Raw genomic sequence first — 12,715 nt, forward strand, 5'->3', positions numbered from 1 at the left:
TGTGCTTTTGAAAGTGGTAGTTTCTAATATCATTATAATTTATAAATCATCTGAATTTAATGAAGCGACTGCTCTGTTGGTCACAATTTAGAGGCACTTATTTTTGCATTTAGGATATACAGACTGCATACATGACGACTATACTGTACTAATTCAGTCTGACTGTCCTCACTCCTCTTATTGAGTTCTAAGCACAATTTTAAATGGACACGAAGAGCATAATGCACTATATATAATATACATTTTTCGTTCCATTGGCACCTCAGGTTACCCATCTCTGCGCATTGAGAAGAATGACTTGAAAAGTGTGACTCTGCAAGAAGCCAAGGCCAAAGTGAAAGACATCGCAATTTCTCGAGAGAGAGTCACGCTGCGTGATGTGCTACAGGAAGGTACGGAGCTTTCGAATCGGAGTAAATCTTCCCGATGTGGATCTGTGCCTCTGCGCAGGAGCTCAGATAGCGCTTGGCCGTAGACCGTACAGGTAGAGAGATGTCAGGTTCATGATGACGACTTTTCTGCAGATGTAGATCAGTAACAGTGGTCCTGGTGTGCTTATATGACTATTACTTTTCTATAACTTTTTATGTATGCTTGTTTCATTGTGCTGTGTAGATGTTTTGAAGACATAGTGACGTCTTTTTTTAGACTCATTCAAGTAAAGCATTGCCCTATTGTTCTATTATAAATGTTATTGCAGTGTGCCATGATAAACTAAAAGCAGTGTGGTGACGTAATTGTAAAGCACAGCAAAACAAAACATGATGGACTCTGGAAAACTGCTAGTGAAGAGTAAGGCATTGGTGTGAGTGTGGTGAAGCCATTGTAAAACTGCACAGCTACAGTGCACGTTGCCCATGGTAAACATTCCTAGGGTTTCTTGCTTGACTATTCTTTGGTGGGTTTTGTGTTGGTTGCAGAAAATTAATAAGCATGAAGTTAATTAGTGTTCTGAGAACACAATGAGTGTAGCCGGAGGTGTAAAAAGTGTGATGTCACAAGCACATTTGTTAAGTTGTTTCCAAGAATCTCTAATCCGGGCATGGTTTAGCACTTTCCAGTCAGGAGAACCATGAGTGAATGTAAGCAGGTAGGTCTTAGCGCAAGCAGCGTTTAACAGTCTGCTCTGTAATCATCAGACCTTGGCAGAAAACTAGTACATCCTGTACTTTAAAAAAATATTGTCACAACTGCAGTAGCAAAGCTGCTTTTTACATGTATTGTACAGTCGTATTAAAGTAAAAATAGGGACTAAAGATATTTTTTACCTTTAAAGATGTTTGGTAGTTCCGCTTCAACTGAGCTGTTATTAGCTCTTTTAATAACTGCTTTACTGCATTATTTCCAATGTCTAGTCTGTGACCAAGTACTGACTAAGTACTTCTTTTCTCTCACAAAATGCCTACAATTTCAGCAGAGAGAAAAGTTCATCAAAAGGTAAAAGCCTGAAATATGGATGGTGTTTTTCATCTTAAATTGAAAAAATAATTGAATCATTTACAGCAATTTTTATATGGTGCACTGGTGAAAATAAGCTCACAAAAGAGAAGAACCTGATTCCAGAATTAAACAGTTAAAGACAGAGGTAATGCCACTCTGAAACAAGGCTGTTGACTAATGTATTAAGTGCAACAGTGATTGTTAATCGGTAATTATTTGGAGGCGATATCTCCTGTAAGTACATCTTTGTCCAATAAGTAAAGATGCTCTTGTAAATTTATCTGCAAACCAAGGTTTCAATGCTTTTGTTTGCAGCTGTATACCAAAGGTATTTTTTATCATGCAGCGTATTACCCTCAAGAATGTGAATAGGACTATTGTAGTTTAGCCAAAGTGTTATGCTTTTGACAGACGCTGGGAAGATTTATGTTTTTAGGGCAGAGTGAATTCAGACAGGTCTCTCATGAAATCTGCACATTGTAAATTGCTAAATGAACACTGCTGATTAACCAGGCAGGCACTGGCAAGCAACTGAAGAGTCTCATGCAGGAGACGCTGATTGATGCAGGCCTTTTGCCGTAATCCGTGAAGAAATCTCCTGTTTAAACACAAGAAGAGGACGACTAGGCCCCGAGGGATGGATTTTCTAGTTTACGTAAATGTTGTGGAAGAGTGATTTATTTATGTAAAGGATATTTAAACCAGCCAAAACCCTGAGAGGTTTAACATCTTGTTTTCCGAGAACAAAGCTGAAAAAAGACCATCTTACTGTGTTGCCAGGGATCTTTTTTTCTTCTTTCACTGCAAGTTTGCGTTGGGGGTACATTTGCTAGTTTGTGAAACTAAATGTCATCAAACATGACACTGAAAAGACAGAAAAAAGAGCTTTGTTTAAAAAAAAACACCTAAATGAAGTTTGCTACTTGATTAGGTCACAAATTTCAGGATCTTATGTTCTGACTACTGTCAGTGATAACTGGTTTAAGTTGCGTGGCAGTTTTCTAAATACCTGAATATTGAAGGAGAATTAATTTATTTTATTAAAGCTGGTCATCGAAATAGAAATATGTGAACCTCTTGAGTTCTAGGTAGAAATATGGAGTCCTTATCTTTGCTTCATTTGTGCGAGGCAAGAACAATGGACAAATTATAGCTCTTGATCCAGAAAAAAAGTAGGTGAACCACAGGTTGTTAACTGCAGTTTCGCTCAGCAGGTTTGGATTAGAGAAAGGTCCTTAATCTATTAATTTTTAACTCTGTTGCGTGTGATACTGGTTCCCTTCAATTATTTCAGAATTGCTTCCAGTTCATAACCGTGACATTTACAGCCACTTGAATAATGCTACACATTAGAAAGGATTAGTGCGGAAATATTCATTCAGCAACAGCACTGATGACCTGCTGATTCAATGGAACAGGTGCCAGCATTATGTAATGTTTACAGTACCTTTAATGTTTTATAGATATTAATCCACAGCCTCACGAGGCTCAATACAACCCAATTTGTGCAAGCTTGGTTTATATAACCTCTCTCCTTGAATTTTTCAGAAGCAATTCAAGATTTATGTTCACCAGAAGGCTCTAAGACATACATCAAATGATATTGGTTCCAGTACTTTAGTTTTTAATGTTTCTTGGTATATAATGATTCTTGAATATATGGTTTACGGAACCTTAACACAAAGGTTACTCATTCTGTCTGTCTCACTCTAAAGGAAAAGGATCCTTATCATTATTTTATCCACATACATCATGGATCTAAATAATGTTAGACAAAAATTAGTTTTTTTTTCCATTTTGATGAATCTCACCACGAAGTGTCAGTATGAAGAGAGTTAAACCAGGAGAAGATATTAGATACATCTCCCATGAACAATTTACTAGAAAAACAACTGTATAAGAGGAAATTATTAAGAACAGAATTTGCCCATGTAGAGTATATTATGATTTTATTTATCCAAGCTACAATATCTGCAGTATGTATTTTTGTTAAAGAAATGAAGATGGCAGTTCTCGGTCTCCGGGAAGTCATGCACGAAACCTTTGAGTCACAATACCAGTCAGCAGAAATTGTGTTGGTGTCCTTCACTTCATTTAGTTGGCCGACATTTGTTTAGATCAGTGTTGTAATTTGAAAGGTTAGATGGTGTTTTGTGTGAATGGTGTTGAGCCTGTGTCTGTTCATCGCCCTCAGTTCAAACGTTTAATCAGATCCCTTCTGACTGACTTTAACCAACACATGTTTGTGTTGCAGGTACATTTGGTCGCATTTTTCATGGCGTTCTTTTGGATGAGAAGGATCCCAGCAAGGAAAAACAAGTCTTTGTGAAAACGGTGAAAGGTGAGTGATGTTTTCCCAGTGGCAGCAATGTGACCTCCGCACATCCCACAGCCCAAGTCATTGTGTGAAGCCAAAGAGAGCAGAAAGATTTGTTTGGAAAATTAATGTCAAGATATCTTGGAGAATTTATTGAATGGTTTCACAGAGACAAGAGCCAGCACGTTTTTCTAGGTCACAAAGCGAGTTGCACACTTTGGTGTTTTGTTTTTCCTTGGCTTTCTGTTCACATGGACTGGTTCCAGTAGAGAAGACTGCTGCAAAGACAGCGCGTGCGAAACCCATGAGTTTATGGCCTTTTGTCTGATGTTCAGGAACTCCCAAGCGTGCTGATGCTCAACAAAAGGGAAGTGAAAGGACAAGCTTTGTTCTCATGGGAGAAATGCGGTCAGAAATGGAGAGCTTCCAGGAATCCTATGAATGGCACTTTCTGAAATGAGCCGAGTGAATCGTAAAGCGAAACTTCAGTCTTAAAACGCATAGCAGGGGTCTGCAGTCCTCACCCTGCAGAGCACCAGTCCCGTTAGTCAGAGAGATAATCCGCAGATTGGTGAATTAAGTAGGTAAGTTGTTCAAGTAAGATGTCTCTGGTACTTGGGGGTGCTCAGCTATTGGTCCTCTCTAAATTATTTAGTATAACAAATCACGTGCTCAATTGGTCAGAATTTAATTGCTCCGTGTCTTTAGAAACGGGTAACTTAATAGGGTGGTGAGTAACAGGGACCAGTGCTCTACAGTGTAAAGCAGGGGCAGCACTGCACACACAGTGGCCCGCCTGCAGGTTGTCCAGTTGGAGACTGGAGCGTGTATTGTTTAGGCTATTTTACATCATAGATGTTTTCCGATCTCTCACAAGAATTTTCTGTTCAGGCAGCTGTTCCAGATGTGAACCTTGCCTAGTTTGTCAAAAGGCTATAATGAAAGAATTATTAATAGCTAATTATTTTGCTTCTTAACGTAACAAAAACATTACAGATGTCCAGAAATGGCACGTAAGAAGAAAGTAAGATCGGCTTTTTAAAAAAGTGGCATATTATTTTAAAAAATAAAAGCAGATTATAAATGACCAGTTTCATGAGGTGATGTCCTAATACATATTAGAAGAAAACAATGGTGTGTGTAGAAGCTCAGATAAAGAGCAAGGTTTTTGTAAGCATGTACATTATATGTGTTATTATACAATACTTTCTCAAAGCTTGAGAAAAAATGAACAGCCACGTTTATCCTTGTGTGCTGTACACTGAAACAAGAATGTGATAAAATATACACAGTCACAGGGAACAGGAACAATTGTAGATAATATGATTAATGTAGTTCATGCAACCGATAATAAGTGGAGCATTTTTTATGACCTAAAACAGGGTAGGTACAAAATGGCCAAAATATCAATTGTATTCAGCTGTTTGCTCTTAAATTAAACTAATTTCAGTATCAATTTAAAGTCTCAAAAGCTTGACGTCTTTCCTCTGTCCCCTCAACATTTGTTTTTGTGTGTGGCACAACTGCTGGGAACAGAGTGTCAGTTTGCAGGAGGAACAGTGAATATCTGAAGTTTTAAAACATAAAGTACTTTGCATTGTCTGAATTTTACGGTTTTCTTTTCTTTCCCGTTTTACGGTCTTATTTCATTATTCTCGGTGTTCACCCATATGTTCCAGCAGAAAGCTTTTAAAACAAACCCCGCCTCTGAGCTGGTTGTGAGGGAGTATGGTGTAGTAATTGAGTATTGGATGCCACTTTGGTGCCCACTATTCCTAGAACTTTGACCAACAGTCCATGTCCTTCCCTCCACTTATTTTCAGTGATTGTAAACCTGATTGTAATCAGATTGTAATCTGATTGATTGTAAACCTGAGTCTGGTTGCCTTGAATACTTCAGGTAGTGCTGCAAATAGTGTAAATGCAGCATATAGGACCACATTGTGCCTAAAGAGTAATGCATCTTTCACATATGGAACAAGAAATTTGGAGAAATATGTCAGTGAAAATACTGCTGTAAAATAATATTGATTTTATGTCTTGTAGCTGTAGGTTTGGTGGTGCATTGCATTGAGAATCCAGGACTCACTGCATAGTTGTAGCAGCTTAAATCAGTGTGGCTAGTGTCATTAGTGGCATTCGAGCCCGAGAGGACAACACCTGGCTTATTTTGGCCATTTCTTGTGTTCTAGTTTGCACTCAGTGGTGCCTTTGCAGCGAAGGTGCTCTGTGCTACAAGAATAGATTATTTCAAGAATGCTCTATTCCTGTAATGTAATGTGAATTTGGCTTTACTATGAGCAGTGTCTTGGAAGTGAATCACTTAATTGCCATTTCGTTGTTAGCTGTGTGCTGCTTTATTTTTCTGTTCAGAAACCAATGATCTTTTTATTCTACCAATAAAGAACTACCAATTGTAAGTATTAGGAATTGTGCAGAAGTCCCAGGGGACCCAAGGCTGATAGGAACCCAGACTCTTGGGTTCTCCTGTGTTTGGCTGTTAGGGTGTGCCTGTGGTCCATGAACAATGCTGCTGTCAGCTGGTACTGCCCCGCTACTCACGTATGTAACCAGCGATGAACTTCCTCGCTGCTTTACACAAAGGAGGAAACAATACAGATTTACAAAAACACAAGGCGGATGCCAAATCTGGGTATAGAGATAAAATGCATTTATATGAACTAGACTAGAGTCAATCAAAAGTACTGGGTTTCCTTTTTAAATTAAAAAGAAAATAAACAAAACTGTGAGGAAGTAAGGTTTCTGCCCTGGAGTCTTATCGCAAATCCAGTATGTGTGGTTTTTGCACTTTTCATGATTGTAATTCAGCGATATGCCTTTCGATTTGACTTATGTGGCTCATTTGGACCGAACGATTAAATCAGGAGCTTTTTATTGCTTTTTTTTTAAGCTGATGTTAATGGGCTCATGGTAACAAGGGTGGGGACAGGTTTTTCACAGCAAGAAGCACAACACATGATTGCCTTTACTCTGTAGCACGTCTTTATTTACAAACCAAATGTAAAGCCTGAAGGTCATAATGGCATCCAAGAACGTAACAATTCTTAAACAAGAACTGGTCCTGTCTTTTTTCTGTGTTTGTAGACTTAGCTAATTTTTCAACTGGTTATACTCCTAATTCAGGTATTGTACAAATACAAGAGGGGCCTAGAGTTCACTGCTTCTGACATCACCAAGGTGAAATGCTGTGGATTGCTTTTTGCTTCCTGCATTCAAACCTGTTTTCTGAAGTACTGGCATGAAGGAAACCTGGTTATCTTAAGACAGGTATTTCAAATGGGTTAAGTTGAATTAACTGACTGAAATTTTGATAATGGATTATTCTTTGTATCGATTTGCTCTTCTCGTAGGTCTGTTTAAAAGTGATTTTTTTTTTTTACTTCTGTAGACCATGCCTCGGAGGTTCAAGTGACAATGATGCTGACAGAGAGCTGTAAACTCCGAGGGCTACATCATAGGTGAGTCAGCTGAGGATACAATTCAGTCGACTGCATCTGCAGGGTTTGACATCTTCTGCTAATAAGGAGAGGAGAGAGGAGGTGAAAAAGGCTTTTAATACTGCACAGGCTACACCTTTTCTTAGTAGATTGTTGCGCAAACTTTCTCAAGCTATTTCTTGGAAGGGAAAAGTAAAGAAGTGTCTAGACGTTGTATGTATTTTTTCACAGTTTGAGCCTTGTTTTGCTTAGGGACAGCTGTAAACTGCTCTTTTTTTTATGAACATGTCACTGAGGGGTTGTTTAAAAGTAGTCCTCATTACACACGCGTGGACTTCATCTTCTGGCCTATGGAAAAAAGATACAAAACTAAGTCTGGTGGCCTATTTATTTTTATAGTCGATCACATTCCACTTAAATCACACTTATACAATAATAGAATAAAATGCTCCTCTCATTCTCAAGCAGTTGTTGGGGTGTAACGACAGAGGCAAGTCCTTAAAGGCCTCCTTTTGTCTAGTTATTAAATCCGGAGTTTTGCTACAATGACTTCTTACTTTTGTGTAAGCATTGTGATGCCTGATTCTCAGAAAGAGCACTCTTTCAGGACAGATTTCACAACTCTCACCCTGTGGTTTTTTGCATTGTAAGCTTGTTAATACACATTTAACTTCTTTGAAATTCATAAACATCCTGTAAATTTTTTAAAATATTTAACTGTTTTTTCATTGGATTTTTTTTTATTTCTAATTTCGTCATTGCTTAACAGTGCTGTTTTTTTTTTTAGTTTAGCATCAGTGGTTATTTTATTATATTATTATAAATTGCCCAGTTTGGAATTGTCACTTGTTTTATGTTTCTGTACACAGTAACAACCCCTGTACCCAACAGATCAATGTTTTTGAGAATCTTTTAAGACCTATAATTAGTAAATTGTCACGGTGTTATTCTTTAAACTAAGTCGCTGTTAGGTTCTAAAACTGAATAATTTGAAATCGGCACTCTTACAGGATCTGTTTCCGTCTTTGTTTTCACCCACAATACTGTAGCACGCAAACTTTTGCGTTGATTCCAAAATCTGAGAAAAAGGAAGGGGTTTGAAATGAGCTCCTGGATTTGCAATGGCTGGGTTCTGGCTCTGCAGCTGTGCCTCGGAGTAGTTTGCACTAAATGGGCATGATGCCCACCAACTACCATTGTTCAGCAACTCTGGGGGAGGTGAGCCCTTGCAGCACACTGTCCCGGTGCAGTACACGTTCATACACCTTCAGTTTCACAGAAGTAACACCGAGACAGAATGGTGCCAGCAGCGCTAAGAGATTGTTAAACCAAGCTGATGGTGGGTTACTTCGTATTCCTGGCCCTTAAGCAAATAGGCTGTCTCGCCCCAGATAGCCACTGTCTCACAGCTCCAGTTTTTGGCACGTGGCCTCGACAAGATTGAAATTATAACCCACCAGTAAGATTGAAACCCAAGTAAACGTGAGCTGACCTGGCCCAGGCAATGGCACAGCCATTGAGAAGCAAAGGGATCGTATGTCTGGATCCTCTCCTGGCAGTTTCCACTTACAGAACTGGAACTCGTGAGGCATGTTCATCACCAACTGAGGTGCTTTTGCTTCAGTTACAACGGGCCGTGATGTCAAATGATAGCTTCATGTTGTTGTTGTTTTTTTATTTAAAAGGAACAATGATGCCTCTCAGTCTTCAGTTTGGCTCCCTGAAGCTGGCCTTTTTTTCCCCCCCTCCTTTCTTCAGAGTGTAATTCTGTAACAACTGCTGTCCTGTGACAGTTTGCGTCTAACTTGCCACTGCTTGCATCTTCTGCAGCAGACTTTGCCAGTTCAGTTTGTGAAAATGTATGTGTCTTTGAGAGCACTGTCAAAACCCACATTTCTGAGATCACAGAACCTTACCCTAGTTAGGTTCGTTTAATAACAGTTTTAAAGTTCTGACTCTGTCTTAGAATGTTTAAAATTAAATTGCTAATCAAATAAGAAACCTAAAAGCTCCACTGAGTTGGAAATCTCAAGTCCTGGTTTACAGTTATTCTAAGCAAACATAGTCCCAGTGGTGCAAATTGTAGTTCTTGGTTTCATGTTCATATTTGCACACATCTGCTTAATGGTGTCAGCGGTGCCCTTAATGAATACAGAGGACTTCTTGTAAATGCTATGAATTACAAGAGTTTTATTTTCCTCCCTTTTGTTATGGAATGAATAGTATTCAGATGTTCTGTGGCTGGTCAGACTGATGCAATACACACTGCACCCATTCTGCACCAATGTTTTCCACTTCCTTTGGTGTTGGGCAACATCCACAGTGCATGGTATTCCTATGGTAGACGGTTTACTTGACGTAATTTCTTACGGCACTTTTTTTCCTTTCCTTTTTGTGTCATAGTTCACTATCATTGTTATTAAGCACAGGTGGTTGTCACGCTCCTTCTAATGTATTTGACTGCTTGAATGAATAATAGGAGTTGCACACATCCGCAGAAAATAAATCTTTCCAGGAACTCTCCTCTGTTTCCCATTTTAGCAGCTAATGCAGAAAAAAAAGAGTTTCTAAATGCTTTCAGAGTGAAGATATGTTGACGAGGCCGTTGAGGGGCTGGATGTGGCTTCGGGCGAGTTAACCAGTTAACCAGAGTCCCAACACTGTTGTGTTTGTTTCCTTCAGGAACTTGTTGCCCATCAGCCAGGTGTGCACAGAGGAGGGGGAGAAGCCCATGGTGCTGCTGCCCTATATGAACTGGGGGAACCTCAAGCTCTTCCTGCGGCAGTGCAAGCTGGCCGAGGCCAACAACCCACAGGTAGAAAATGGCGCCGAGCTCCAGAGAGCTGTGTGGGAGCCCGAAGGAAGAGGCGCTCTGAACCTGCTACTCATTCCTACCTGTTCATTTTTTGATTCCCAGTATCCCTTTGAGGTTTAACTGGAATTGATCGTGCTTTCAATCAAAGTTAAGGATTGTGGTTTGAGTCTGCCTTTGTAACCGAATTCCTTATTGGGTCCGATTTTGTTATAAGCGATAAGATTTTGAATAGAATCTTCTGGCATTGGAAGGAAGGTATCCCTGTGCTTCAGTGCTCCATTTCTTTTGTTGAATACTTCAGATATCGGTCACAGCTCGCAAAAGACGTCTGATTTAGTTCTCTTGCTTGTGCTGCACTGTGCCCTGGGATGTAAATCAGAATGATAGCATTAAGAAGATACCTGCGATTGTCTGCTCTTTCCCAGCCTTGATAGATTTCATGTATTCAGCATGCTTATACCCGTGTTTATTCATTGATCCTACATAGTCTCACCAGCACTCCTGGGTTGTATTCTGGCCAGTAGGCTCCTGCTCGTGTGGGTTTTGCTCGTTCATCCCGTATTCACATGTTTTTACAGGGTTTTCTATGGTTCTCCCTCATGCTGGGTGGGTTGATCAGCTACTTTAAATTGTCCATTACATAAGGAAGGAGAGGTCCCACACCATTATTCTGCTTTGTCAAAACTCTGCTTGCTCCGATGTGTTTCTGCCCTGTCTTGTTTATGGTTGCTTATTATTTTTGCAGTATTACTCTTTCTACCTGGTTAAAATTGGCCCTGACGTCCTGAACAGTAAAGTGGTTTTACAGTAAATTCCAGCGATGTTCTAAAGAGCACTTGCATATGGTTAGGTTAGGTTTTGTTCGAAAAACTTTTGTATCTTGGAGTACTCTGTGCTCTAACGTACATATAGCTAGGCCATCTTTCAAAACAAATTTCTGTGTGCTAGTGCCCACTTCTTGCATATTGAATATATAGCATAATGATTAACCTGAGAGATCTCAGTTCTATACTTGGATTGTCCTGCAGGACAATTGATAGTTTCTCATCAGTTATCTTGCAAGCTTAATTTGAGCATTTGAGCATAAGGTAATTGATTTAAGTGTGGATATCTTATGATCATTACTCAGTAAAACACTTGCTTTTTGCTTGTCTTTTTGTAGTTGGATTGTTGGTTTCATTCTTTCCTCTGTAAAAAATTGCCATATTCTCTGACTTTACCATGCAGGCAATTTCCCAGCAAGACCTGGTGCATATGGCCATTCAGATTGCTTGTGGGATGAGCTATCTTGCAAGACGAGAAGTGATTCATAAAGACCTAGCAGCCAGGAACTGTGTGTAAGTGCACTGTACTTTAAGCACCGGATTCATAAATTCAAGGTTTAGACAATAAAGAAGAAGCCTTTTTAAATTGTATGTTGTTGTTTGTTGTATTTTAAATACAATTTTGAGCTTTTCCATGACTTTTAGCTTGCGCAGTACATCATAGATCAAATTAGACTATTTAGTGACTCTCGTAGGGTTGTGATCCTACCAATAAATCATAGCTGTTTCTGTGTCTCATTGCTTGACAAAACCGTGCTATTAATGTGATGAAAGATGTTATGATGTTTTAGACATGGGGTTTCAGGGCTTAGTCTGGAAGAGTTTTTGTTTTTAAAAAAGTTTTAACAAATGAGGTCCGTTTTTTACTATTAAAACCCCCGCAAAAGGAATTGATATTAGGCAGCCTAGGGGTTGTTGTAGTGATTTTTTTACATCCTGTTTTCATTAAAGTGTTAACAGGTACCGGCTCACGTTTGGTACTATGCGGACCAAAAGAGGGCTAATTCAATACTATTAATACACACCTGTGACAAGTGCCAAGTGAGGATAATACTCTGTTACTTTATGCTGTGTTAAAGTGCTGAGCTTGGTGCTATCAGTCCATTCCAGGTTATTTTGATTTTTCATCTTCTATGTGTTCAACCGTGTCAGGAGCACACGTCATGCCTGTCCCGAGGGGTGTGTGTGATTCTGCAGGCTCCTGTTGGGTGTTTTAGTGTTGAATCATGAAGCTTGTTTCTGCTTCCTGTAGCATCGATGATGGAATGCAGGTGAAGATCACTGACAACGCCTTATCCAGGGACCTCTTCCCTATGGACTACCACTGCCTAGGGGACAATGAGAACCGGCCGGTCCGCTGGATGGCTCTGGAGAGCCTGGTTAACAATGACTTCTCCAGTGCTAGTGACGTGGTAAGGAGGTTCTCGGTGCTTTTGATGCGGAGTTAAAAAGCTTCAGATCTTGCCTTGACATAAAGAGGTGTTGAAAAATGCATTAGCGCCTTCATCACATGAAAAATGCAAGTGATTTTATCTTGCTGTCACATGTAATTGTATTTTTGAAAATGTAACGGGCAGTCATCCAAAATAGTAATAATTAAAAAAATCTAGTAGCTGTGTTTCACTGCAATGAATTGTTGGGACATGCGTGCTGTCACTGGTATGAGCCTGTGTTTCACCCAGTTTTTGTCTGGTGACATTGACAGCTAATCAATATATGTCTTTCCATTCTGTACAGTTAGGTGTTCACTCACTGTAGCTGCTAATTCAAGCTTTAGGGTCAGTGAACATCCCTGAACAGGCTTTTGTATTTTGGGTTCAGCCAAAGAGGCAAACATGCTGTATTTTCCTATTGTTTTCAG

General features: G+C 39.5%; 1 protein-coding gene across 2 annotated transcripts in view; it reads left to right on the forward strand.

Moving 5' to 3' along the window:
* Positions 1-12,715, forward strand: part of ryk (receptor like tyrosine kinase) — a 69,781-nt gene that overhangs the window by 48,360 nt on the left and 8,706 nt on the right. For both annotated transcript variants that reach the window (XM_088913968.1, XM_088913969.1), the window contains 6 exons: positions 267-392; positions 3,695-3,781; positions 7,167-7,236; positions 9,898-10,030; positions 11,258-11,367; positions 12,107-12,266. In XM_088913968.1, coding sequence (XP_088770094.1) covers positions 267-392; positions 3,695-3,781; positions 7,167-7,236; positions 9,898-10,030; positions 11,258-11,367; positions 12,107-12,266 — 686 coding nt within the window. The remainder of the gene's footprint in view (positions 1-266; positions 393-3,694; positions 3,782-7,166; positions 7,237-9,897; positions 10,031-11,257; positions 11,368-12,106; positions 12,267-12,715) is intronic.

Source organism: Atractosteus spatula, chromosome 4, assembly GCF_055471065.1.
Source record: "Atractosteus spatula isolate fAtrSpa1 chromosome 4, fAtrSpa1.hap1, whole genome shotgun sequence".
In the NCBI taxonomy this organism is placed as follows: Eukaryota; Metazoa; Chordata; class Actinopteri; order Semionotiformes; family Lepisosteidae; genus Atractosteus; species Atractosteus spatula.